This window comes from Pristiophorus japonicus, chromosome 17, assembly GCF_044704955.1.
Source record: "Pristiophorus japonicus isolate sPriJap1 chromosome 17, sPriJap1.hap1, whole genome shotgun sequence".
In the NCBI taxonomy this organism is placed as follows: Eukaryota; Metazoa; Chordata; class Chondrichthyes; family Pristiophoridae; genus Pristiophorus; species Pristiophorus japonicus.
This window is the reverse complement of record NC_091993.1, coordinates 54,680,576-54,705,027: the sequence shown is the minus strand read 5'-3', so window position 1 is coordinate 54,705,027 and position 24,452 is coordinate 54,680,576. Positions and strand designations below refer to the sequence as shown.

General features: G+C 47.3%; 1 protein-coding gene across 3 annotated transcripts; it reads right to left on the bottom strand.

Annotated features, from left to right (window-relative positions):
• Window positions 1-5,847: 5,847 nt before the first annotated feature.
• srsf3b (serine and arginine rich splicing factor 3b) lies at window positions 5,848-20,086 on the bottom strand. Of its 3 annotated transcripts, none has more exons than XM_070858739.1 (6): window positions 20,000-20,086; window positions 18,336-18,543; window positions 14,912-15,046; window positions 10,054-10,095; window positions 8,898-8,984; window positions 5,848-7,087 (listed from the first exon to the last, which is right to left on the bottom strand). In XM_070858739.1, exons 2-6 carry the CDS (start codon window positions 18,539-18,541, stop codon window positions 7,060-7,062), a joined length of 498 nt encoding a protein of 165 aa, XP_070714840.1. In that variant the 5' UTR covers window positions 18,542-18,543; window positions 20,000-20,086; the 3' UTR covers window positions 5,848-7,059. The 3 variants fall into 3 exon arrangements, 2 of the variants coding, with proteins under 2 accessions (XP_070714840.1, XP_070714841.1); XM_070858740.1 differs by lacking the exon at window positions 20,000-20,086 and adding an exon at window positions 18,734-19,446; XR_011587460.1 differs by lacking the exon at window positions 5,848-7,087 and adding an exon at window positions 12,356-12,817 and having other exon boundaries at window positions 8,934-8,984.
• Between the last annotated feature and the right edge of the window lie 4,366 nt (window positions 20,087-24,452).

The following is a 24,452-nucleotide window of genomic DNA, read 5'->3' as shown; positions in this document are numbered from 1 at the left end:
CGAAGACCAGCCCTCAAATCTAGTACCTAGTTTATGGTCTACAGGGCTGTCGTGATACCCGCTCTCTTGTATAGTTCAGAGATGTGGTCCATATACAGTAAACACCTCAAATTGCTGGAGAAATACCACTAACGATGTCTCCGCAAGATCCTGCAAATCCCCTGGAAGAATAGACGCACCAACATCAGTGTTCTCGAGCAGGCCAACATCCCCAGCATTAAAGCACTGACCACACTCGACGAGCTCCGTTGGGCGGGCCACATTGTCTGCATGTTCGACACAAAACTCCCAAAGCAAGCACTCTACTTGGAACTCCTACACGGCAAACGATCCCCAGGTGGGCAGAGGAAACATTTCAAGGATACCCTCAAAGCCTCCTTGATAAAGTGCAACATCCCCACTGACATCTAAGAATTCCTGGCCAAAGTGGAGGAAGAGCATCCGGGAGGGTACTCAAGCAGCTAGAGTCTCGTCGCCGAGAGCATGCAGCCACTTCTTTTAAAATCCTAGAATGTAAGCCATCAGGTCCAGGGGACTTGTCCGCCTTTAGTCCCATTATTTTACCGAGTACTACTTCTTTAGTGATAGTGATTGTATTAAGTTCCTCCCTCCCTATAGCCCCTTGATTATCCAGTATTGGGATGTTTTTAGTGCCTTTTACCGTGAAGACCGATACAAAATATTTGTTCAAAGTCTCTGCCATTTCCGTGTTCTCCATGATTAATTCCCCAGTCTCATCCTCCAGGGGACCAACATTTACTTCAGCCACTCTTTTCCTTTTTATGTACCTGTAGAAACGCTTACTATCTGTTTTTATATTTCATGCTAGTTTACTTTCATAATCGACCTTCCCTCTCTATCCTTTTTTTAGTCATTCTTTGCTGACTTTTAAAAATTTCCCAATCCTCTGGCCTCCCACTGGTCTTGGCCACATTGTATGCCCTTGTTTTCAATTTGATACCATCCCTTATTTCTTTAGTTAGCCACAAATGGTTATCCCTCTCAGTCTTTCCTTCTCATTGGGATATATTTTTGTTGCGAGTTATGAACTATCTCCTTAAATGTCTGCCACTGTTCATCATACTTTAATCTATTTTCCCAGTCCACTTTAGCTAACTCTGCCCTCATACCTTTGCAGTCTCCTTTATTTAAGCTTAGAACACTGGTTAGAGATGCAACTTACTCAACCTCCAACTAAATTTTAAATTCAACCATGTTGAATCAGATCATACCCATTTGTATCTATCTGTGCTGTCAACTCATCTACTTTATTACAAATGCTGTGTGCATTCAGATAAAGAGTTTTTGAATTTGTTTTTTTTAAATCATTTTTTCCTGCTTTGACCCCACGTTCTGATTCACCTGTTTATACCTTCTGCCCCTTCCTGGCACGCTCTGGTTTTCATTTCCCCCAGAGCTACCCTGATCTATTGCCTTATCCTTATTTTTACATTTTCACTCACCTGAATCCTCCCCCCGCCCCTAATTAGTTTAAAGCCCTCTCTACAGCCCGAGTTATTTGATACCTGCCCTCCTATATGGCTCAGACATGTGGACTATGTACAGCAGACACCTCAAAGCATTGAAGTCGTACCATCAACGCTGCTTCCACAAGATCCTGCAAACCCACTGGGAGAATAGACGCACCAACATCAGTGTTCTCACTCAGGTCAACATCCCCACCATCGAAGTACTGACCACACTCGACCAGCTCCTTTGGGCGGGCCACATCGTCCGCATGCCCGACACGAGACTCCCTGAGCAAGCATAGAAACATAGAAACATAGAAAATAGGTGCAGGAGCAGGCCATTCAGCCCTTCTAGCCTGCACCGCCATTCAACAAGTTCATGGCTGAACATGAAACTTCAGTACCCACTTCCTGCTTTCACGCCATACCCCTTGATCCCCCGAGTAGTAAGGACTTCATCTAACTCCCTTTTGAATATATTTAGTGAATTGGCCTCAACTACTTCCCGTGGTAGAGAATTCCACAGGTTCACCACTCTCTGGGTGAAGAAGTTTCTCCTTATCTCGGTCCTAAATGGCTTACCGCTTATCCTTAGACTGTGACCCCTGGTTCTGGACTTCCCCAACATTGGGAACATTCTTCCTGCATCCAACCTGTCCAAACCCGTCAGAATTTTAAACGTTTCTATGAGGTCCCCTCTCACTCTTCTGAACTCCAGTGAATACAAGCCCAGTTGATTCAGTCTTTCTTGATAGGTCAGTCCCACCATCCCGGGAATCAGTCTAGTGAATCTTCGCTGCACTCCCTCAACAGCAAGTATGTCCTTCCTCAAGTTAGGAGACCAAAACTGTACACAATACTCCAGGTGTGGCCTCACCAAGGCCCTGTACAACTGTAGCAACACCTCCCTGCCCCTGTACTCAAATCCCCTCGCTATGAAGGCCAACATGCCATTTGCTTTCTTAACCGCCTGCTGTACCTGCATGCCAACCTTCAATGACTGATGTACCATGACACCCAGGTCTCGTTGCACCTTCCCTTTTCCTAATCTGTCACCATTCAGATAATAGTCTGTCTCTCTGTTTTTACCACCAAAGTGGATAACCTCACAGTTATCCACATTATACTTCATCTGCCACGCATTTGCCCACTCACCTAACCTATCTAAGTCACTCTGTAGCCTCATAGCATCCTCCTCGCAGCTCACACTGCCACCCAACTTAGTGTCATCCGCAAATTTGGAGATACTACATTTAATCCCTTCGTCTAAATCATTAATGTATAATGTAAACAGCTGGGGCCCCAGCACAGAACCCTGCGGTACCCCACTAGTCACTGCCTGCCATTCCGAAAAGTACCCATTTACTCCTACTCTTTGCTTCCTGTCTGACAACCAGTTCTCAATCCACGTCAGCACACTACCCCCAATCCCATGTGCTTTAACTTTGCACATTAATCTCCTGTGTGGGACCTTGTCGAAAGCCTTCTGAAAGTCCAAATATACCACATCAACTGGTACTCCTTTGTCCACTTTATTGGAAACATCCTCAAAAAATTCCAGAAGATTTGTCAAGCATGATCTCCCTTTTACAAATCCATGCTGACTTGGACCTATCATGTCACCATTTTCCAAATGCGCTGCTATGACATCCTTAATAATTGATTCCATCATTTTACCCACTACTGAGGTCAGGCTGACCGGTCTATAATTCCCTGCTTTCTCTCTCCCTCCTTTTTTAAAAAGTGGGGTTACATTGGCTACCCTCCACTCGATAGGAACTGATCCAGAGTCAATGGAATGTTGGAAAATGACTGTCAATGCATCCGCTATTTCCAAGGCCACCTCCTTAAGTACTCTGGGATGCAGTCCATCAGGCCCTGGGGATTTATCGGCCTTCAATCCCATCAATTTCCCCAACACAATTTCCCGACTAATAAAGATTTCCCTCAGTTCCTCCTCCTTAATAGACCCTCTGACCACTTTTATATCCGGAAGGTTGTTTGTGTCCTCCTTAGTGAATACTGAACCAAAGTACTTGTTCAATTGGTCTGCCATTTCTTTGTTCCCCGTTATGACTTCCCCTGATTCTGACTGCAGGGGACCTACGTTTGTCTTTACTAACCTCTTTCTCTTTACATACCTATAGAAACTTTTGCAATCCGTCTTAATGTTCCCTGCAAGCTTCTTCTCGTACTCCATTTTCCCTACCCTAATCAAACCCTTTGTCCTCCTCTGCTGAGTTCTAAATTTCTCCCAGTCCCCAGTTTCGCTGCTATTTCTGGCCAATTTGTATGCCACTTCCTTGGCTTTAATACTATCCCTGATTTCCCTAGATAGCCACGGTTGAGCCACCTTCCCTTTTTTATTTTTACGCCAGACAGGAATGTACAATTGTTGTAATTCATCCAGCGCTCTACTCGGAACTCCTACACGGCAAGCGAGCCCCAGGTGGGCAGAGGAAAAGCTTCAAGGACACCCTCAAAGCCTTCTTGATAAAATGTAAAATCCCCAGCAGCACTTGGGAGTCCCCGGTCCAAAACCACCCAAAGTGGAGGAAGAGCATCTGGGAGGGCGCTGGGCTCCTCATATCTCGTCGCCGAGAGCATGCAGAAACCAAGCGCAGGCAGCGGTAGGAGCGTGCGGCAAACCAGTCCCACCCACCCTTTCCCTCAAACACTGTCTGTCCCACCTGTGACACTAACTCCTGAAAACTCTGAGTGGAAGCAAGTCTGCCTCGATGTTGAGGGACTGCCTATGATGAATTACCACTGCAACGGAAAACAGAAAAAAATAAATGGGGGGGGCGGTGGTGGTTTGTAAAAAAAGAGGAAAGCGAGCAAAATTGGGGCAAGGGTTACGCTCTGAAATTGTTGAACTCGATGTTGAGTCCCAGAAGGCTGTAAAGTGCCTAATCGAAAGATGAGGTGCTGTTCCTCGAGCTTGCGTTGAGCTGCGTTGGAACAGTGTAGGAGGCCGAGGACGGAGAGGTGGGAGTGGAGTGGAGTGGGGAGGGGAATTAGTGACAGGCAACTGGAAACTCCACTTGAGGACTGAACAGAGGCGTGTTCCACAAAGCGGTAACCCAATCTACATTTGGTCTCCCCAATGCAGAGACCACCACATCATGAGCAGCGAATCCAGTATACGAAATTGCAAGTGCAATGTTGCCCAGGGGTGGTGTGTAGATGAGGAGTCATCATCATCATAGGCAGTCCCTCAGAATCGAGGAAGACTTGCTTCCACTCCTAAAAAGTGAGTCCTTTGGTGGCTGAACAGTCAAATTCAAAACCCACAGGTGGGACAGACATCCATCGGGGGAGGGGGTGATTTGCCGCACGTTCCTTCCGCTGCCTGCGCCTGACCTCTTCACGCTCATGCTGTTGAGATTCGAAGAGCTCAACGCCCTCCCGGATGCACTTTCTCCACCTAGGGCAGTCTTTGGCCAGGGGACTCCCAGGCATCAGTGGTGATGTCGCACTTTACTAGGGAAGCTTTGAGGGTGTCCTTGTAACGTTTCCACTGCCCACCTTTGGTTCATTTGCCGTGAATGAGCTCCACAGAGCAATTGCTTAGGGAGCCTTGTGTCTGGCATGCGAACTATGTGGCCTGCCCAGCGAAGCTGATCAGGGGATTTGCAAGACCTTGCGGAGACATCTTTGGTGATATCTCCCCAGCGACTTGAAGCGTCTTCTGTACATCGTCTATGCCTCTGATCCATACAGGAGGGCAGGTATTACTGCAGCCTTGTAGACCATGAGTTTGGTGGTAGATTTGAGGGCCAGGTCTTCAAACACTTTTCCTCAGGCGGCCAAAGGCTGCACTGGAGGTGATTTTGAATCTTCGCATCAATGTCTGCTTTTGTTGATAAAAGGCTCCCGAGGTATGAGGAGTAGGAGGCAGCAGTTAACCTGGATATTGGACGGACATTTGGCAGGAGGGGGCACAACTGTGGAATAGGACTGGCGGTATTGTTCAATGTGGTCAAGCCAGGTCCGGCAACATGTAGAGAGGTTGGTGTTGTATAATGGGGAACAAGACCGTGGGGATTCTGGAGTAGACAAAGGTATCAAAACTGATGGCAAGGCATGTGGAAGAGGAAACACGAGGCACATTTCAGCAAGGGAGGTGAGAAGTTTGGCATGTGAAGGTGTCATAGGATATAAATGGCAGCCTCCGCCCCCACCCCCCATGGCTGGACAGCTGAGGGCACATCACCGCTGATCATCCAGGTTTCCATCAAGCCACTTATGTCAACACCCAATCCAGGATGACATTTAGGGACTGTGCAATTTGTAGGTGGATGCAACTGGAATTTGCAATACAGCCCAGAAGCTGCATTCTGCACTTAATGTAGAAGTCAAAAAAACACCGCAGAAATTGTTGTGTAACCAAAGTTTATTTCCAAGAAAGTCACAAAACAGCATACAAATGGTGCAGGGTGAAGACAGGAACAGGGTCACAAAGGGAAAATGTATTGCTCCAGTTTCTCCTCCTCGTAATATCACCAGTGAGCAAGATAGAGTCAGGGAAGGGCAGCATGCCACATACTATATTTACAATGCAGTCATCAATGAGAAAAGGACTCAACATAAAGCATTTCCAGCACAGGAACCGGCAGCTCTCTTCAATCTGTGGATGTGAGCACAAAATTCAAAGCTATCCCGGTCAAACATCTACCCAGCACTGTTGACATCTCCCATTAATAGTTAACCTCTTGGGCTGCAGCCAGTATCTGGGATATTCATGCAGGAAATGTTAATGGGCTGGTAGCAAATGTCCAGAATGTCTAAATTCAATTCTTCCTCTATCAATGTCGAAGCCTACAAGCCTCCATATCCTTGGCCTTCAAGATAATATTGTAATTTCTATTGAATGGCAAAGAACACATTCCTCAAACACAAGATGAGAATATTGCAAATACATTCCAACGTGTTCACTACATAACTATTCCTGTCTGTGATGTCCCAAGCACTGCACATAACTGAACTCTACCACAAACTAATGAGTGCAGGATTTACAAATAGCAACGCCAGTTTAGGCGTCCGCTCGCAAGTATTTTAGAAAACACACATGAAAAACTATTAAATACAAAGAAACCACTCAGCACATAACCCACAGGTTAAACAGTACACTGCCACAAAGTTGTTAAAAAGCCTACAAGGCTTCGAATGGTTGCCTGTCAATAATCGAGAAATGAACTAAAACCACTGCGTGTCAGATCTGCTGGGGAGGGGGGGCGTTCCCATCAGATCGGCTGGACATGGACAAGCTTATGAAATCCAGCAACACATGAAAATGAACCCTCAACAATGCAATAGGTAAGCAGTGGTCTGCCCACAATACAATTCCACCTTTATAAAACCCTCAACTCTGCCCATAATTCACAGGTTTGACAATTTCTGCATTTGAAAATCTTATCACTGGTTACATTATAGAATACATGAAAGGAAAAACAATGAACGGCTAAAATAGGGTAAAAAATGCAATGAACTACACGTCTGAAGAGTCTATTAAACAAATGCAAATCACATTCTTAACAACTCCGACAGTCTGTACATGGATCTTCACAAAGGCCACAATGCTTCAGGTTCACTTCCTATCGTTGGACCTGGAGCGGCTACAAGACAAAAGAAATAAAGATTTAGAACACAAAGCTAATCTTACTTTTGCTGCCTGATTCCAGCAGAGTGAGCTGTACACCACCAAAGCACCCTGACACACAGAAAACTTAGAAAATAGGTGCAGGAGTCGGTTATTCGGCCCTTCGAGCCTGCACCACCATTCAATAAGATCATGGCTGATCATTCCCTCAGTACCCCTTTCCTGCTTTCTCTCCATACCCCTCGATTCCTTTAGCCGTAAGGGTCATATCTAACTCCCTCTTGAATATATCCAATGAACTGGCATCAACAACTCTCTACGGCAAGGAATTCCATAGGTTAACCACTCTCTGTGTGAAGAAGTTTCTCCTCATCTCAGTCCTAAATGGCCTACCCCTTATCCTAAGACTGTGTCCCCTAGTTCTGGACTTCCCCAACATCGGGAACAATCTACCCGCATCTAACCTGTCCCGTCCCATCAGAATCTTGTATGTTTCTATGAGATCCCCTCTCATCCTTCTAAACTCCAGTGTATAAAGAAGGCCCAGTTGATCCAGTCTCTCCTCATATGTCAGTCATGCCATCCCAGGAATCAGTCTGGTGAACCTTTGCTGCACTCCCTGAATAGCAAGAACGTCCTTCCTCAGATTAGGAGACCAAAACTGAACACAATATTCCAAGTGAGGCCTCACTAAGGCCCTGGACAACTGCAGTAAGACTCCCTGCTCCTATACTCAAACTTTATTCATCTTCTGCTTTACAAAACAATGGAGATTCTCCCATCACCTACACCTCGTCCACATGAATACCCTCCGGCTTCATTGTGAGAATCCCAATGAATTTTCAATATCTCAAAATGCCCTCTATTCCTGGAGACTAATCAGAAGGATGCAGTTATCCCAAAACAGGCTGTCAGGATGAATACACTGAATGCCCCGACAGCGCAGTTATGATCAGTTGTCGCACAAGTTAATCATCTTCTGTGTTAAAAAGGAATCTAGAGCCTCCCAAACGGCAATAGTACCGCGTTGCAGTGAAAACCCCAAGATAGTATACAAGGTAGGACACAGAAGTGTGGAGGAACAGAGGAACCTTGGAGTGCTGGTCCACGGATCCCTGAAGATAGGCCAGGTTGATATGGTGGTTAAGGCGGCATACAGAATACTTGCCTTTATTAGCCGAGGCATAGAATACAAGAACAAGGAGGTCATGCTTGAACTGTATAAAACAGTGTGTGCAGTTCTGGTCACATTACAGGAAAGTTGTGATTGCACTAGAGAGGGGAGAGAGGAGATTTACAACGATGCTGCCTGGACTGGAGAATTTTAGCTATGAGCAAAGATTGGATAGGCTGGGGTTGTTTTCTTTGGAACAGGGGAGGCTGAGGGGAGACCTTCTTGAGGTGAATAAAATTATGAGGGGATAAACCTATTTCCCTCAGCAAAGGGGTCAATAACCAGGGGGCATAGATTGAAAGTAATTGGGGAGAGGTTTAGAGGGAATTTATGGAGAAATGTCTTCATCCAGAGGGTGGTGGGGGTCTGGAACTCACTGCCTGAAAGGGTGGTAGAGGCAGAAACATTCACACTTTAAAAAAAAAAGTATTTGGATGTGCGCTTGGAAGTGCCGCAACCTACAGGGCTACGGACTGGAAAGTGGGATTAGACTGGATAGCTCTTTGTCGGCTGGCACGGACATAATAGGCTGAATGGCCTCCGTCTGTGCTGTAAATTGCTATGATTCCATGAAAGAACCAACCTTCCTTTACTCCAACATCAATATTTTTGTAGCACTAATCTACAAGTTTCCCACCAGTTTCCAACTTACCTGCGAGACCTGGAGAACGAGCGAGATGGTTTGTGGTTCCTCTCCCGGGAGAGGGACCTCTCTCTCCTACGATCCCTCGAGAGGGACCTACAATAAAGTCAAGAACATTATTAGATCACAAGATCTAAACCACCAATTATGACAAACATCCCACCGCTACTCAGCGGAGCATCCAACATGTATTCAATAGACACACTGATCAGCCATAAAGGAGCGGTGCTGCCCCCAGTGACATACTCAGCACCCCCAAACTGTTTTTACATTGGGATAGGGACCCAAGATTCAAGTAACCAGCAATGAGGACACTGCAGATCGTTTTCCCCCTAAACACTTTAAAACAGCAGATGTAGCAAGGATGGAAGTGACACTCCACACAAAGTACCGGCTACTCCTGACAATTCTAGTCATCTCGCAAAAAACTTTGAACTATCCAATAATTTAAATAATCTCTTTCTTTGAGGCTGTAGAAAAAAGAGGAGTTACAGAGCAAGAGCCAATGAGATGAGTCAGTGCCAGCCCAGTGAGGATGCAGCATGCTATGTATCAGGAAGGCAGCAGGTTGGAGAATGAGCAAGACAAGCCTTGCCATCGGCTGGTGCTGTTGGCCCAGGAGCAGTGTGGGGCAGGGGGCCATCGGCTGGTGCCTCAGGGTCAGTGTGGGGCAGGGGGCCATCGGCTGGTGCCTCAGGCTCAGTGTGGGGCAGGGGGCCATCGGCTGGTGCCTCAGGCTCAGTGTGGAGCGAGCAGGGGGCCATCGGCTTGTGCTGGTGCCTCAGTGTGGGGCAGGGGGCCATCGGCTGGTGCTGATGCCTCAGGCTCAGTGTGGGGCAGGGGGCCATTGGCTGGTGCTGGTGCCTCAGTGTGGGGCAGGGGGCCATCGGCTGGTGCTGGTGCCTCAGTGTGGGGCAGGGGGCCATCGGCTGGTGCTGGTGCCTCAGGCTCTGTGTGGGGCAGGGGGCCATCGGCTGGTGCCCCAGGCTCCGTGTAGAACGAGCGGGGGGCTATCGGCTGGTACCCCAGGCTCAGTGTGGGGCGGGGGGTTATCAGCTGGTGCCACAGGCTGTGTGGGGCAGGGGGTTATCAGCTGGTACCCCAGGCTCAATGTGGAGCAGGGGGCCATCGGATCAAGTGTGGCGCTGTGGCGTGGGGGCCGTACCTGCTGCGACTCCTGCTGAAGCTCCGACGGCGAGGTGGCGATCTAGGAGCGAGAAGGGAGAGCAGTTAGTGAACGGAGTGTGGTTCCTGCACAAAGAACGGTGCGAAGTACCATCCTACTTGACCACACCTGGTCCCAATAACCCCGGCTCACTAATAACGGTCATTAAACGCTGTAACATATGTACCTGAGGTTTGACAAACCGCCTGCACAGAAATCTGACTTTTATGAACATTTATCTATACAGCATGACATTTCAATGACGCTTCAAGATGAGCAAACACCACTGCAGGGGTTTCCTTATTGGACCTAGAACCTGGAGTCCATTACAAGGACTTCTAATCAATTTAATAAAAACTTGCATCGTAAATAAGCCAAGTTACTTTACACAGGAAAATACTAGGTCATTAAAAATTTATATTTTTAAAAACTCAATTTGGAAAAAGCGGGGACAGTGTACCAGCAAAGGGAAGGAAATCCAGCTACTAATGTACACCATTGCTGATTTAACAAGGGAATAGATCAGCTGACCTCTCCGTTCTCAGTAGGCCTGTACATTGTGAAGCATACACTCCAGAAAACCCTGCATTGGTGTAATAATGTAACCTCGATAAACAGGGAATGCCTAAAAGATCCTTGCTACAGTGAAACACATTGACTGTACAACACCATGTCCCAGCAATCAGAGGAACCTAAACAGCAGGGATGGAAAATGTTTGATGGGGGTCTACTGGTTAGGGACCGAACTTAAAGCGTGTTACCAGTATTTGCAGTATTGCCAGCGAGCTACAGGAAAGCTCAAATGGTAGAACAATTCACCATTTTAGTTTGCTTGGCAGGCTCCCAAATATTAGGGACAAATGTCCCTGCACAGGTGATTGACCCGTGAGATTTCCATCCCTGGGTGCAGCTTTAGTAACTGAAGGTGCACGAAACAGTACTATCTTAGCACAGCTTTTTAACTTCTATACATAGCTGTCACAATTCAATACATTGTACATACTTAAACCCACATGGAAAAGTGTTCTGTTAACGCTGAATTGTTTGGTTTAACTGGCTTTAATTCCAAATTCAAAGCGTCTGCAGGCCTGATTTCTGCATCCTCTCTATACCTTGTACATTAATTTGCTCTCCTTACTTGAGGACGTGGTATCCAGTAGTGGCTTATCAACACAACTGATAATTCAGAAGGCACCAACCAATTTTGCACTAAAATGGGTCTAATGGGAGCTGAGAAGCCAACACCGAACACCTTCACCCAGCGAATCAACCTCCCCCCACCCCCCAATTATTGATTGCAACATGGAAAAATACTTCAAACTGTTGCAGGCATGTTTACACTGCTACATGTGATTGACAGCACTGTGCAGAATCAGCACTGAGCCACTGTCTGATCAAGCCACCACTGTACACCGTCCTTGTAGTGGAAAAAATCCAGGGCTGGGGTTTTAAAAGGGAAGAGAAGGCAATTAGGATGTCTTGTCACCAAGGTGTGTACTGCTGGCCAGCTGGCACTTCATGGCCACTGCCAGTCCAATGCAGCTCAGGGGCCACATTTACTTATTGGACAGCCAGGTACCCCATTGTGATTTTTTCCACCATGCTGCATTCTTTTCTGCACCAAGGACTATCCATTCCAATTAGCCTACCATCTCTAGCACGCATCAACCCCAGCTACACTCCCATCACCCTCCAAGGCCAGGCCAGCTCTCAAGGGAACAAACTGCCAGCTTTAAACAGTTAAAAAAGCTCATGGGGCTTGCAGTGAGCCCCATGTAGCTGGAGATCCAGAGAAAAGCCCATGGCTGTCACCTGCCAATCAGCCGGCAAAACTCAGCAAGGAGTTTGCATGCCAAACAAAGATGCAAAAGATCTGAAGTTTAACAAAGCAATGGGAGCCGGGAGATATTAAGAGTTAAAATTTAAAAATACTGAACTTGTCCCTTGAGTTCACAGTGCCAGAGTTGAGGCAAATGGCCTGTCCCTTCAGAGTTACTCTGGCCCAATTTTTAAGATCTTTTTGCACTTAGGGCTGAAAACGTCAGCCAGGTGATGAGCGCCATGCTGAATTATGGCTGTACAATCTAATAAAGGATGTTACACAACAATGGATTTCAGTGTTATTCCAGCACCCAAGTGCAAAAATCTTGCTCCTTTCTAAACGCGAGAACTTTTTGTTTAAAGGAAAATTTAGCCTTTACACAGCCAACCCCTAACAGAACACTGTAGTCTCTTTACCTTGTCAAAAAGCTTACTCCATTATACCAGCAGTAGACTATTGTATAAAGCAGGAAAAACTTACTAGTCTTTTGGTTTTCAACAAGCTAGAAATGGAGAGGTGAGGCTGCCGGACTGACTGCCAGGTAGAATTTGCTGAAAAGGTTTGCCAGATGCGTGGTATTTGGTTGGCAGAGGGGGGTGTAGTGGTTTTTTTCCTGCTTTTTATTTAGCCGAAGGCTGCTGAGACAAATGCTGAGTGTTCGGCTGCTGTTGTGGAGACAACGAGTAAACAGCTGATTGACCAGAAATGTGCGGTCAGTTGAGGCAGCCGCTGCCGATTGGTCATGGTTGGAGAAGAGGCTGAGAAACAGCATGCTTGGGAACCAAAGGGCGGTGGTGCAACCTGACGACTGGACATGCCTTGGTCATGTGATACCGACACCAGCCAAGCTGATTGGGGCGCGCTGGTCACATGACGCTGAAAGGGCTAGTTGACTGGCTAATGTAGATTCGAAGGGTGGTGAGAAGAGGCATGATGGTGACTCTGCAAGGGGGGTTCATTTTTATTAATATATAAATAAATGGATAAAAATGCATCTTTAAAAATAAATAGTGCAACACACAAGCCATCAGTAAAACCAATCTTGATTATCAAATCATTTAGCCATTAGTGATGAGTGACAATGCAAAACAGCAACATTTAACTTTAACACTTTGCATCAATCTTATTGCAAGTGGCCAGAATGCAGCAACATGCTATGCAATTTATAAATCTGCTAATCAGGGTTCCTTCTGAACGCAAACGATAAAGAAACAAGTGCCACTAACCTGCTTAATGCTCTTCTTTGTGGAAAGCAGAATTCTTACCCCTCAGGGGCCGAGACGTGCCAACACTGCTGTGTTTGGATGTCAAGAATCCAAGTTGCATCTCAAATTTGAAGGTGAGTTTGCCAGTTACGGCATTGAAGTGGGAAACAGGTAACTTTCAGCAATGGACTGTTCAGGACAGACGGATGCCCTTATTTTATTGCCCGCTCTCCCACACCAGGAAAGCTCTGCCTCTCATGTTAAATTCAGAGTCAATAAAGCCACCGCAGAAGGAACCCTAGGCTGGAGTGCAATCGGCCTCAATCTACCTTCACAAGGCAAAAGTGCACCCCAGAAATAATCGCAGCTCAGATTATTGCCCTCTGCAAAGCTCTCAGCTGCACTAGTAAGCTTAGTAAACCAGGGGTTCAGATAAATCCCAAAGATTGTTACTCAAATTAGAAGAACGTTAGCATTTTGTGCAGAACAGTTTTCAAAATCATGGTACAGGTTTGGAAACATTTCTAAAGTCTTTATCTTAACCTCTGGTAACCCAAAGATCCCTCCCCCCCCAGCATTCCCTCTGAAGGCAAACTCATTCTCAAAAAGAGTCTAGCAGATAATTTGGAATGAAGTTTCACATGAGACTTTCCATCGTTATTTGGGTACCTAAAGGGAATGCTGGTGCAGCAGGTTCAGCTTTTGGCAACAGTACTAAAATATCAATGCTGGAGGGACAGAACTGGCCAGTAAGTTTAAAACATTCAGATTGGGCAGTCAAGGGAGGAAGCAGAAAGGGTTTATGAAAAGCTAAGACCAGTGAGTGATCCTGCTACACAGTGCAGCAACTCTTCAAATGCTCCATCAGCATTTTTTTTTTAAAAAGCTGTCTGGGTGAAAACATTCCCATTTAGAAAAAACACCACCTTTTTTAACTCTGGTCAGAATTTAATAACCCAATTGGCCAATTCTGATCTCCTTGCAGCAGTATTTTAGTACCAACGTTTAAGATAACTTACGATGCTGTAAAATGAATAAGCAAAAGTTAAGGCTCTTGGACCAGCAGTGCCCGAGAGCTGAAATGGCAACAGCCTTACCACAAGGCAGAAGCAGGAGACCACTGCGTTTACATGTGGTGCATTTCCAGCTTACTGAGGAAGAACCACAAAAGGCTACTGGGCCTGGCAACTAGGGTTGTCATGATGTCCTTGTACAAGTGAGCACATCTAAACTGAATGCAAGAGGCTACTCAATGGGAGGCCTTTCATTCAGACAGTTAAAACTGTTCGCAAGGAACAGGGGTCAACATCAAGATCGATAATGTGATCAGATATATAACCACCAGTGGAAGGTTGGCATTACTGTCGGGCGCCCTTGAAAGTTAAAGCTATCAAAAGCCCAAGTTTACAGTTACCCATCAACGGTGACATCACAGCACTTACAGCCACGAGGCAGAAGTCCATGCCTAGAGTACTCGCCGCATGGACAACTCCAATAGATTAGTATAACTTGGATACTGCAAGTTCAACTGGCATCCCAATGAAGCAGTCCTTATCCAACAGTGATAACATGCCATTTAAACAGTTATCTTCATCATGACATCCCTGCTGGCAACCCACAGAACTCTCAACCAAGTGGAGTCCACCCCTACACACACATGATCAGGAAAGCTCAGGCTGTTGTTCAAAACCATGTCGCCCATCACTAGTAGCCATTACATCAAGCAAACAGTTCAAATACATCAATCACACATGGAGAACAATTACAGCAATTTTAAATGTGAATCTTTGCATGCACAGCTACACAAGAAGGCAAAGCCTCTGAGTGTTACCTGCGACGGACTGGGGGGCTCCTGCGTCGATAATCCTCACGGGAACGCCTGGCCCACGCTGGGGGCGGGCCACGGTTACGAATGCGTCTTTCACCATTGGACAGTTCTACACGGACACGGCAGCCACAGAGATTCCTGAAAATCAGTACAATCAAATGCTTCATACTCCAGTAACCTCCCCTGCAAAACAAAGCCACTGGTACGGGTATGGTATAGAGCCCCTGCACCTCAGGTACATCAGTTACTAAACCCAGTCGCAGCCTCGGTGCTAGTTACGTAGCTCTGCTCAGTCGCTACCTGCTCTCCCCAGCCCCAGAGTTAGGCAATCCAACAAAGGGCTGGTGTCGAAACTTTAATTATGCCTCATACAGAATTTTTGTTTTAAGACGACAATCCGACATAATTAAAGACTAGCTTTGGGTAACTATACTCTTCACAGGTAGTAACAAATATCTGAATTTGGAAAGCAAACATGCTGAGGGCCATCTTGGGAAGCAGTTATTGCGGCTTCCAAAGAGCCCTGGTGAAAAAGAATGACTGGTCTACATGGTAGACAAGTGCTAGTCTACACTGATTTGTCTGTTGGCTGCTTGGCAATCTGCTGCAGGGAGAAGTCAAGCTACTCAGTGCAAATACACACATACTGAGAGATTTGTTGAAACGTATCAGTTTGGTCTCTTCATAGCTTGAGCCTATGTGGGACTTTCAAAAAAAAAGACACTTTTTACACCCTTCAAAGTGTTTGCCAATCAGATACAACACATCATTGTAGACCAAGCTGCTATACAAGTTGCTCATTATTTTCTATAATGTAAGCATGTTATATTACTGTGACTAGGTAGTTAATTTACCGTTCAGTAGCCCAGAACAAATGTAATGTTATTCTGTTGCCTTTCAAAGACTAGGATGATCCCAAACAGCCATTAAAGCAAGTTAAAGGGTACTTTATTCTTTATCCTGGGGGCTCCGCAATACTTACAGGGCAAGCAAAAACCCTGGTGGATGTAGGAAGAATATGGTGTGGGTGTAAAGGGGATGGGGATGGAAGAACGTGATCTGTCTCCCCCCCGCCCCAGGCCTGGATCATGTTCTTCCCCCATCCCCACTGTGCTCTTTACCCTCCCCCCACTACCGAGTTTGGGGTCCTGGACAGTGGGAAGGGAGGGGGTAAAAGGGCAGGTGTTGCATCTCCTGCGCTTGCACAGGAAGGTGCTGTGGGAAGGGGAGGGGGCTGGGGGTGACTGCGGAATGGACCAGGGTGTCGCAGAGGGAGCGGTCCCTTCGGAATGCTGAGAGGGGAGGGGTAGATGTGTTTGGTGCTGGGATTACACTGGAGGTGGCAGAAATGGCTTATAGTGAATGTTTGTCAATAGCCTATCCCCAGAAATGGGAGAGAGAAGTTGAGGAAGAGTAGAGTCGGAGATGGACCATGTGAAGGTGAGGGAAGGGTGTAAATTGGAAGCAAAGTAAATGAAATTTTGTAGTTCAGGGCGAGAGCAGGAAACGGCATCGATACAGTCATCAATGTACCGGAAAAAGAGGTGAGGGAGGGCACCAGAGTAGGACTGGAACAAAGAATGTTCCACATATCCCACGAACAGGCAGGCATAGCGAGGACCCATGTGGGTTCTCACAGCAACAGCTTTAATTTGAAGGAAGTCAGTGGAGTTAAAGGAGAAGTTGTTCAATGTGGGCAAGTTCAGCCAGGCAGAGGAGGGTGTTGATGGATGGGGACTGGTTGGGCCTCTAGTCTGTTGTGGTGCAGGTGGAAGTGTGGAGTGAGTAGTGAAACAGCAGTACGAAACCTCACTGGAACTGAAACTTGTATTTGGAGCTGATGTCGCAAGAACAGTTTTGCTGAACATTAACAGCTGGGGTAGCAACAGCTCACCGCCAGGCTCAGCCAGCAATGCAAGTGAAGCTCTCTGAAGGCTGCGCATTGCAATATAGATACAGGAGACCCCTAGCAACTACCTGGCAGCAATACTGACAACTGCTGGGATTGGAGCACTAGGGAGGCTGGCTAACTTGGGATGCCCACCATACTACTGAAGGACATTGGTGCCCTCTGAACTAAACATACCAGCCACGCAGTGCTGAGCAAGGCACAACATCTAGTATTTAGCTCCCAATGGTAATATTTAGGTAGTCACACCAGTCACCTTGGATAAGGTAGTAGATGCCCGGTAACTAAATACATTTACCTGTAATGAGGGTACCCAAGACATTTTCTACTCAAATTCAGAAATGTGACAAACAGCATTGCTGTATAGCCACTCTGCAATTTCTATTAGGCAACACTGAGCTAGAGGCGAAGTAGCAGATATTTGTATACACCCAGAAGAGAACAATGGGGGGTCTGTTCAATGGTATCAGGTTCATTGAATTGTTGGATTATCTAGTGCATGTGTAATGGGAACTGCTTGCTCATAAGGAAACATTGTTTGGATCTCCAGACGTTAGATGCAGTGAGTCCCAGGTTAACCAGGTCAGACCATGAATGCTGTAGCTATACATAGTTATGCAGAAAAATCCCCCCTCCTTTCAATGACTGCAATACGAAGTTTACAAGGAAGCCAAGTTGATGACGAACTGGCTACATGATATAGTTTGGAACAACTTAGCAATTTAGTTGAAGTACTTGCATGTTTAACATCAGCAAACATGGGTGGCAATTATCCATCAATACAGGCAATCTCTGCACATTAAAACAAGTTTACTGGGAGCAATTTCACTCCTGCAACACTAATGTTCAGTAGGTATAGGGATTGAAATGTGGCTCAATGTACAATCTGTGGTTAGAGTAACAGTGCCAAAATCAGAAACATCTGCCAAAGTTTTTTACCATCCCATTTTGTAAAAAAGGGCAAAATTTAGACAGCTTCCACAAGTCCAAATGTTTAAAATAAATTAAATCTTTTGGGTGGAAATTAGGGATAATTCAGCGCTGAGCTCAAAGTCTTTACTGGTAATAAAAGAGTGGGGAAGAGCAGAGGCTAGGAAAAGAGGAAGAAATTGAGTATAAATGTCAATATGTTAGCTGGATGGATTTAATGCAATTAAGCAACTGTATCTGGATTATTTTATTGCGATCGGATTACTCTCGCCACACTTGTATGCTTTTACAGATATCATCAGCAATCGCCTTTCCTGTAGCAGCAATCTGACAAGCAGCTCAAAGCTGCTGGGACACAAAATGGACACTTGCAAACCAATTCACAGCTGTTGGGTGCTGCCAACTCATTCCGGCCAGTAGATGGAGCATTTACAACATTACAGAAAACTCCATTCATCAAGGAACACTGCTCACGCTGCTTGCTCAATGATTCACTTTGTTGGGAAGGATATTGCGGGAAAACGTAAAAGCTGTAACGAGGAGGGCTTGTTGGGAGGCGAGGCCAGTATCGGGGAGCTAAACATTTACCTTCCATCGAGCTCCCTGACCGCATCCGAAGCATCACGTGGATCTTCAAACTCAACAAAAGCAAAGCCAGGTGGATTACGGGCAACCCACACACTGCGTAGTGGGCCATAATATCCGAACGATCTCTCCAGTTCCGTCTTGTTGCCATTGTTTCCCAGGTTTCCGACGTACACCTTGCAGTCTAGGGGACATGAACCATGATTCATGGCTGGAACACGGGATAGGACAGGTTAACGCACAACTTCTGGGCGCTCTTCACACAATACATAATTTTCTACACACACCAACACCAACCCTTTCAAGGCATTCCAGACAAACTACAGAATATGGTCATTTAATACAGTAACAGGCAACATAATGAGCACTTTTAAATAATTCAGGAATTAATTTGGAATCACCTGACAACACTGGATTGAGATAGAGGGCATTAAAGGAAATCCTTTCTAATCACATCTTCCCCAAGAAATTGAACAATGCAGAAAATCTAGTATCTCGCCTCCAATATTTAGCAGGTCGGTATGAAAGCACCTTACAGTTGTTGATTCATGTCCATTACACTACTGAGCCCTTTAAAATCATAGAAAGGGTTTAATGAAAGCAGTGCAACAGTTACTGTTCCACAGGAGGAATGCTGAAACCACTACATGCCAAGCAATTCCAGACCAGTATCTGTGGAAATGATCAGAAAACTATCCAAAGAAAAACTTGGGTAATTGGACTGTTGCGCAGTCTGCAAACAGGTTAAAAAAATCTCGTATAAAGTTGTGGACTTTCTAAATACCTAACTTTCAGATGAACAGGGTGGAGGCAGGCTGTTTACATGCTGCAGTGCACTCAGAGCCTGGATAGAAAATAGTTAACGTTCCACCTGGAAACAGAGCAGCCCTTGTCCCAGGAAGCCTTGGCACGGTCACACAATGGGACCCAGGCTGGTTTGCAGCATCGCATTCACATTTACCTGGAGGCTCTCACCGGGAGCCTGCCGTCAGCAAGCTGTGAGCCCCAGGCACCCCGGGCCGGGACACAGGCCCAGTGAGCGGGAGCGCGCACCGGGCTGCAGCTCGGCCCCCGCCACAATACAACTCTCCCTGGCCCCTCACCCGGCACTGAGCTCCAGCCCGCGGCACGGGGCACGGGGCACGGGGCACGGGCCAACCCTCCCCTCCCCCCAGGGCAGGCCGAGCTCCCGCGGGCTGCCACCGGCCACATCCCCGCGGTCACAGGCCACAACTCCCCCGGCCAGGGGACAGACCCCGCGGGCCCGGCCCCACACCGCGGTCACAGCGCCACAGGCCCGGCCCCAGAGCTCGGGCACACGGCTCCCCTCGCCGCCGCCTTTGTTCTCGCCCACATGGGCCGCGGAAGAAAATGGCGGCAAGCGGCCCGCCCCGTCCCCGCCCGAGGCCCACAGGCCGCGCTCACCCCGCGCCCGGGCCCAGGGAGGGAGGGGAGCCGGGAGAAAGGGCTCGGGCTCAGGCCCAGGGGGGATCCCCGCTACCCCACACCCGCCCCTGGCGCGGGCCCCAGGCCGGCCTGCAATGTGCGGGAGCGCGGCGTGCGGCTGGGCCGCGGGGCTGTGTGCCGGGCGCTGAGGGCCGGGCGGTGTGTGAGGCACCAGGGCGGGGCGGGCGGGCGGGATGTGAGAGTTACCGGTTACCGGTTACCTGCTCTCTCTCGGTTTCTCCGGTCTCTCTCGTTCCCTCACACAAAGCAAAATGGCCGCCGCCCCGCGCCACAGCCCCTGCACATAGTTCGGTCACGTGTGGTCAGGCTGGCCCCCGCCCCCCGCCTCCCATTGGTGGACAGCGTCCATTCATTCAATTCAAACATCCGACAATCCGACACATTTACACATCCGACCCATGGTGTCTGCACCGGCTAAGAGCCACCCAGCCTAATCCCACAGCTCTCGGTCCGTAGCCCTGCAGGTTACAGCACTTCAGGTGCATATCCAAGTACTTTTTAAATGTGCTGAGGGTTTCTGCCTCTACCTCCCTTTCAGGCAGTGAGTTCCAGACCCCCACCACCATCTGGGTGAAGACATTTCCTCTCAAATCCCCTCCCAATTACTTTAAATTTATGCCCCTGGTTATTGACCCCCTCTGCCAAGGGAAATAGGTCCTTCCTATCCATTCTATCCAGGCCCCTCATAATTTTATACACCTCCATCAGGTCTCCCCTCAGCCTCCTCTGTTCCAGAGAAAACAACCCCAGCCTATCCAATCTTTCCTCAGAGCTAAAATTCTCCAGTCCAGGCAACATCCTCGTAAATCTCCTCTGTACCCTCTCCAGTGCAATCACATCTTTCTTGTAATGTGGTGACCAGAACTGCACGCAGTACTCTAGCTGTGGCCTAACCAGTGTTTTATACAGTTCAAGCATAACCTCCTTGCTCTTATACTCTATGCCTTGGCCAATAAAAGCAAGTACTTGAGGCTGTAGTGCATCCCACCAGCTGGCTCACCGCACCCCTCACGGCCCCACAACTCCACAAACCTCCCCGCACCTCTCTCAGGCCCCAGAACCCCTCCCACACCTCCACTGCTTCCTTGCAGTCCACAGGCTGCACCCTCCCACATCTCTGCTCTTTACCTGGAGCTGGGCTGTGGTCCCAAGGGAGTGGGACTCTCTGAGGTGCTCTTGCAGAGAGCCCGTACATTCTCAATGGGCCGAATGGCCTCCTTGTGTGCTGGAATCATTCTATGATTCTAGGATCTGGCCCATTCCTCACCAGCATTACGCATTTTAGGAGGAGTGGGGAACAGAGGCACAGAAGTGGGCCATTCAACCCCCAAAACTGCTCCAATCAATTAGATCATGGCTAATCTGTGCCTCAACTCCATATCAAAGATTTCTACAGATCAAAGAATAAAAACTGCAAATGCTGACAAGGCACAACATGCCCATCAGCCAACGTGGTGCAACCAAACAGGCTACATTTCCAGTTGAAAAGACCATTCCTCAAGGGACGGTACGATTGAAGCTGCCTCACCCTGTCCTGAACAGTAGAACCAGAGGACGTGGCCCATGCTTGAAGTGGGGGTAAATTAAAAACTAATCTGTGGAAACAATATTTCAGTGGTCAATCTATGGAACAGGATCACTGGGAAGAGGGTGGAAGCAGTTAGTATTCATGAATTTGTTGGTGTAGAAGGAAGACTTCTCTCCTTAAAGGTGGACTCCCCGATATAAGGAATCGACACCCCCACCCGTATAATGACCACGGAATCCATCAAACGAAACCTTTGGTGCAACTAGTTTATTTCGAGCAAATGCAAGGGAAAGTTCAAACTTGGAACCTTCAAAGCACAAGAAGTTTCAATTACAGTTATACAGGTTTTCGAGGGGTGCGACCCTCCTACAAAACCATCGATTGGTCTACTGCTATCAGCGAAGTTACAGTGATTTATTGGCTCTTATCAGCCTAGCTCGGAGTGATTCGTTCCCCCACCTGTCCATTTCTCATCACATGTCAATCATGCTATTCAGTGATGTGAACTTTGCCATAGCCCCTGATGTGTATGGAGAAAGAGCCAGACTGAACACTGTGAGCTAAAAGTAAAGTGTGACCGTAGTCTTTTATTGCAGGTCTCCAGAGTGCCTCTCCAACCTGTGAGGCCTCCTTAAATACCTGTGCTCCCAAGGGATTATGGGATCCCTTGGGACTCCAGGGGATGAGCCCTCTGGTGGCTGTACAGAGTAAATACAAGTTTACATATATAACAACACTCCCTCCCCCCCAAAGTCACTAGTGTAACTATTTACAATGTGAGTCGATCTGGGGCTCTTCTTGCCCTGGTTGATCATCTCGGTGTGAAAGCTGGTGTTGTTAAATCATTTGTTGGGCCCTCACTGGAATGCTGTGCAGCTGGCCTTGCTGGGCTGCCTGGTGTGTTGGGCCCAGCTGGGCTGCTGTGGCTGATAGGTTCTGCTTCGTGGTCAACCGTGGTACCGGTTGCCACTGGTGTGTGTGTTGGGGAATCAAAAAAGGTTGGGTCCAAGATGGGTTGCTCAGGATATTCCGGGAATCTGAGTTTGATTTGGTCCAAGTGTTTCCGGTGAATGAGTCCATTTGAAAGTTTGACCCGAAACACCCTGCTCCCCTCTTTGGCCACGACAGTGCCGGGAAGCCACTTGGGACCTTGTCCATAATTTAATTCAAATACAGGATCATTGATTTCAATCTCACGTGACACATTTGTGCTATCATGGTATGCACTTTGTTGAAGCCACCGGCTCTCTACCTGTTCATGTAGATCAGGGTGAACTAACGAGAGCCTTGTCTTAAGTGCTCTTTTCATGAGCAGCTCAGCAGGTGGGATCCCAGTGAGTGAGTGGGGTCTCGTGCAGTAGCTAAGCAGGACTCGGGATAGGCGAGTCTGCAGTTACTCTCTTCAAGCCTTGCTTGATGGTTTGCACTGCTCTCTCTGCCTGACCATTGGACGCTGGTTTAAACGGGGCAGATGTGACATGTTTGATCCCGTTACGGGTCATGAATTCTTTGAATTCAGCACTGGTAAAACATGGCCCATGGATGCTCACCAGGACATCACATAGGCTGTGTGTGGCAAACATGGCCCACAAGCTTTCAGTCGTGGTAGTTGCCGAGCTTGCCGACATTATCTCACATTCAATCCACTTGGAGTATGCGTCTACAACCACGAGGAACATTTTACCCAAGAACAGGCCTGCATAGTCGACGTGTACCCTAGACCACGGTTTGGAGGGCCAAGACCATAAACTTAGCGGCGCCTCCCTGGGTACATTGCTTAACTGCGAGCATGTATTACATCTGTGAACACAGGACTCTAAGTCCGCATCGTTACCGGGCCACCACATGTGGGATCTGGCTATCGCTTTCATCATTACGATGCTTGGTGGGTACTGTGGAGGTCATTGATGAAGGTGTCTCTGCCCTTCTTGGGGATCACTACTCGATTGCCCCACAGAAGGCAGTTTGCCTGTATAGACATTTCATCTTTGCGCCACTGGAACGGCTTTATCTCTTCCTGCATTTCCACTGGGACACTGAACCCGCTCCCGTGAAGCACGCAGCTTTTGACTAGAGATAATAAGGGGTCTTCGCTTGTCCAGGTTTTGATCTGCCGAGCAGTGACGGGTGATTGCTCACTCTCAAATGCGTCCTTAACCATGGCTAGATCTGTGGCCTGCACCATTTCCACCCCCGTGGTGGGCAACTGAGAGCATCAATGCAGTTTTCTGTGCCTGGCCTGTGGCGGATGGCATAGTTGTATGCGGACAACATGAGCGCCCATCTCTGGATGTGGGCCGATGCGTTGGTATTTATCCCTTTACTCTCAGAAAACAGGGATATGAGTGGCTTATGATCAGTTTCCAATTCGAATTTTAGCCCAAACAGGTATTGATGCATTTTCTTTACTCCATAAATAAAAGTAAAGTATAACCTTAGTCTTTTATAGCAGGTCTCCAGAGTGCCTCTCCAACCTGTGAAGCCTCCTTAAACACCTGTGCTCCCAAGGGATTATGGGATTCCTTGGGACCCCAGGGGATGGGCCCTCTGGTGGCTGTACAGAGTAAATACAAGTTTATATATATAACAGTCACTATGATGTATGAAGTAACTCTTGTTCCAAAAATACTGGCTTCCTTATATCTTCCTGAGAGTCCCGAACTAATTGTTTACATTCTATGTTCCAGACTGTTGCCCTTGGTGGATTTGCTTAGGTAAATCTATCCTAAAGTTCACACCACGAATGGTTCATTACCCATCAGGCTTTGCGATTACCTTCTTACTAGCCAATGTAAGCGAGTGTAAAATCGTGCTTTACATTCATAAGCGGGTTATACATAACTGCTCAATATTACAATCCATACCGTAAGACAGAGGAACTCCTGTTCCACAGACCCTCCTAATTCCCTTATGCTTCATTCTCAAGTGTACATTTTTCCCCTTACAAATTCAAATGCAAAATATAGATTTCTTTCAAAAAATAACATTTTAAGAACATAAGAACATATATGGATAGAGAGAGGAAAATATGGACAGATAGAGGAGAGTATGGATATAGAGCGGGAGCAGTATGGATAGAGGGGGGACAGTATGGATAGCGAGAGGACAGAATGGATAGAGAGAGG

What these genes read in the sequence shown, in the direction of transcription:
- srsf3b (XM_070858739.1), bottom strand. Translation starts at nt 18,541, where the DNA reads ATGAATCATGGTTCATGTCCCCTAGACTGCAAGGTGTACGTCGGAAAC. An exon ending in AGCCCCCCAGTCCGTCGCAG is followed by an intron (nt 10,096 to 14,911) that starts GTAACACTCAGA and finishes TCTCGCTCCTAG; the next exon opens with ATCGCCACCTCGCCGTCGGA. An exon ending in TTCAGCAGGAGTCGCAGCAG is followed by an intron (nt 8,985 to 10,053) that starts GTACGGCCCCCA and finishes ACTTTATTGTAG; the next exon opens with GTCCCTCTCGAGGGATCGTA.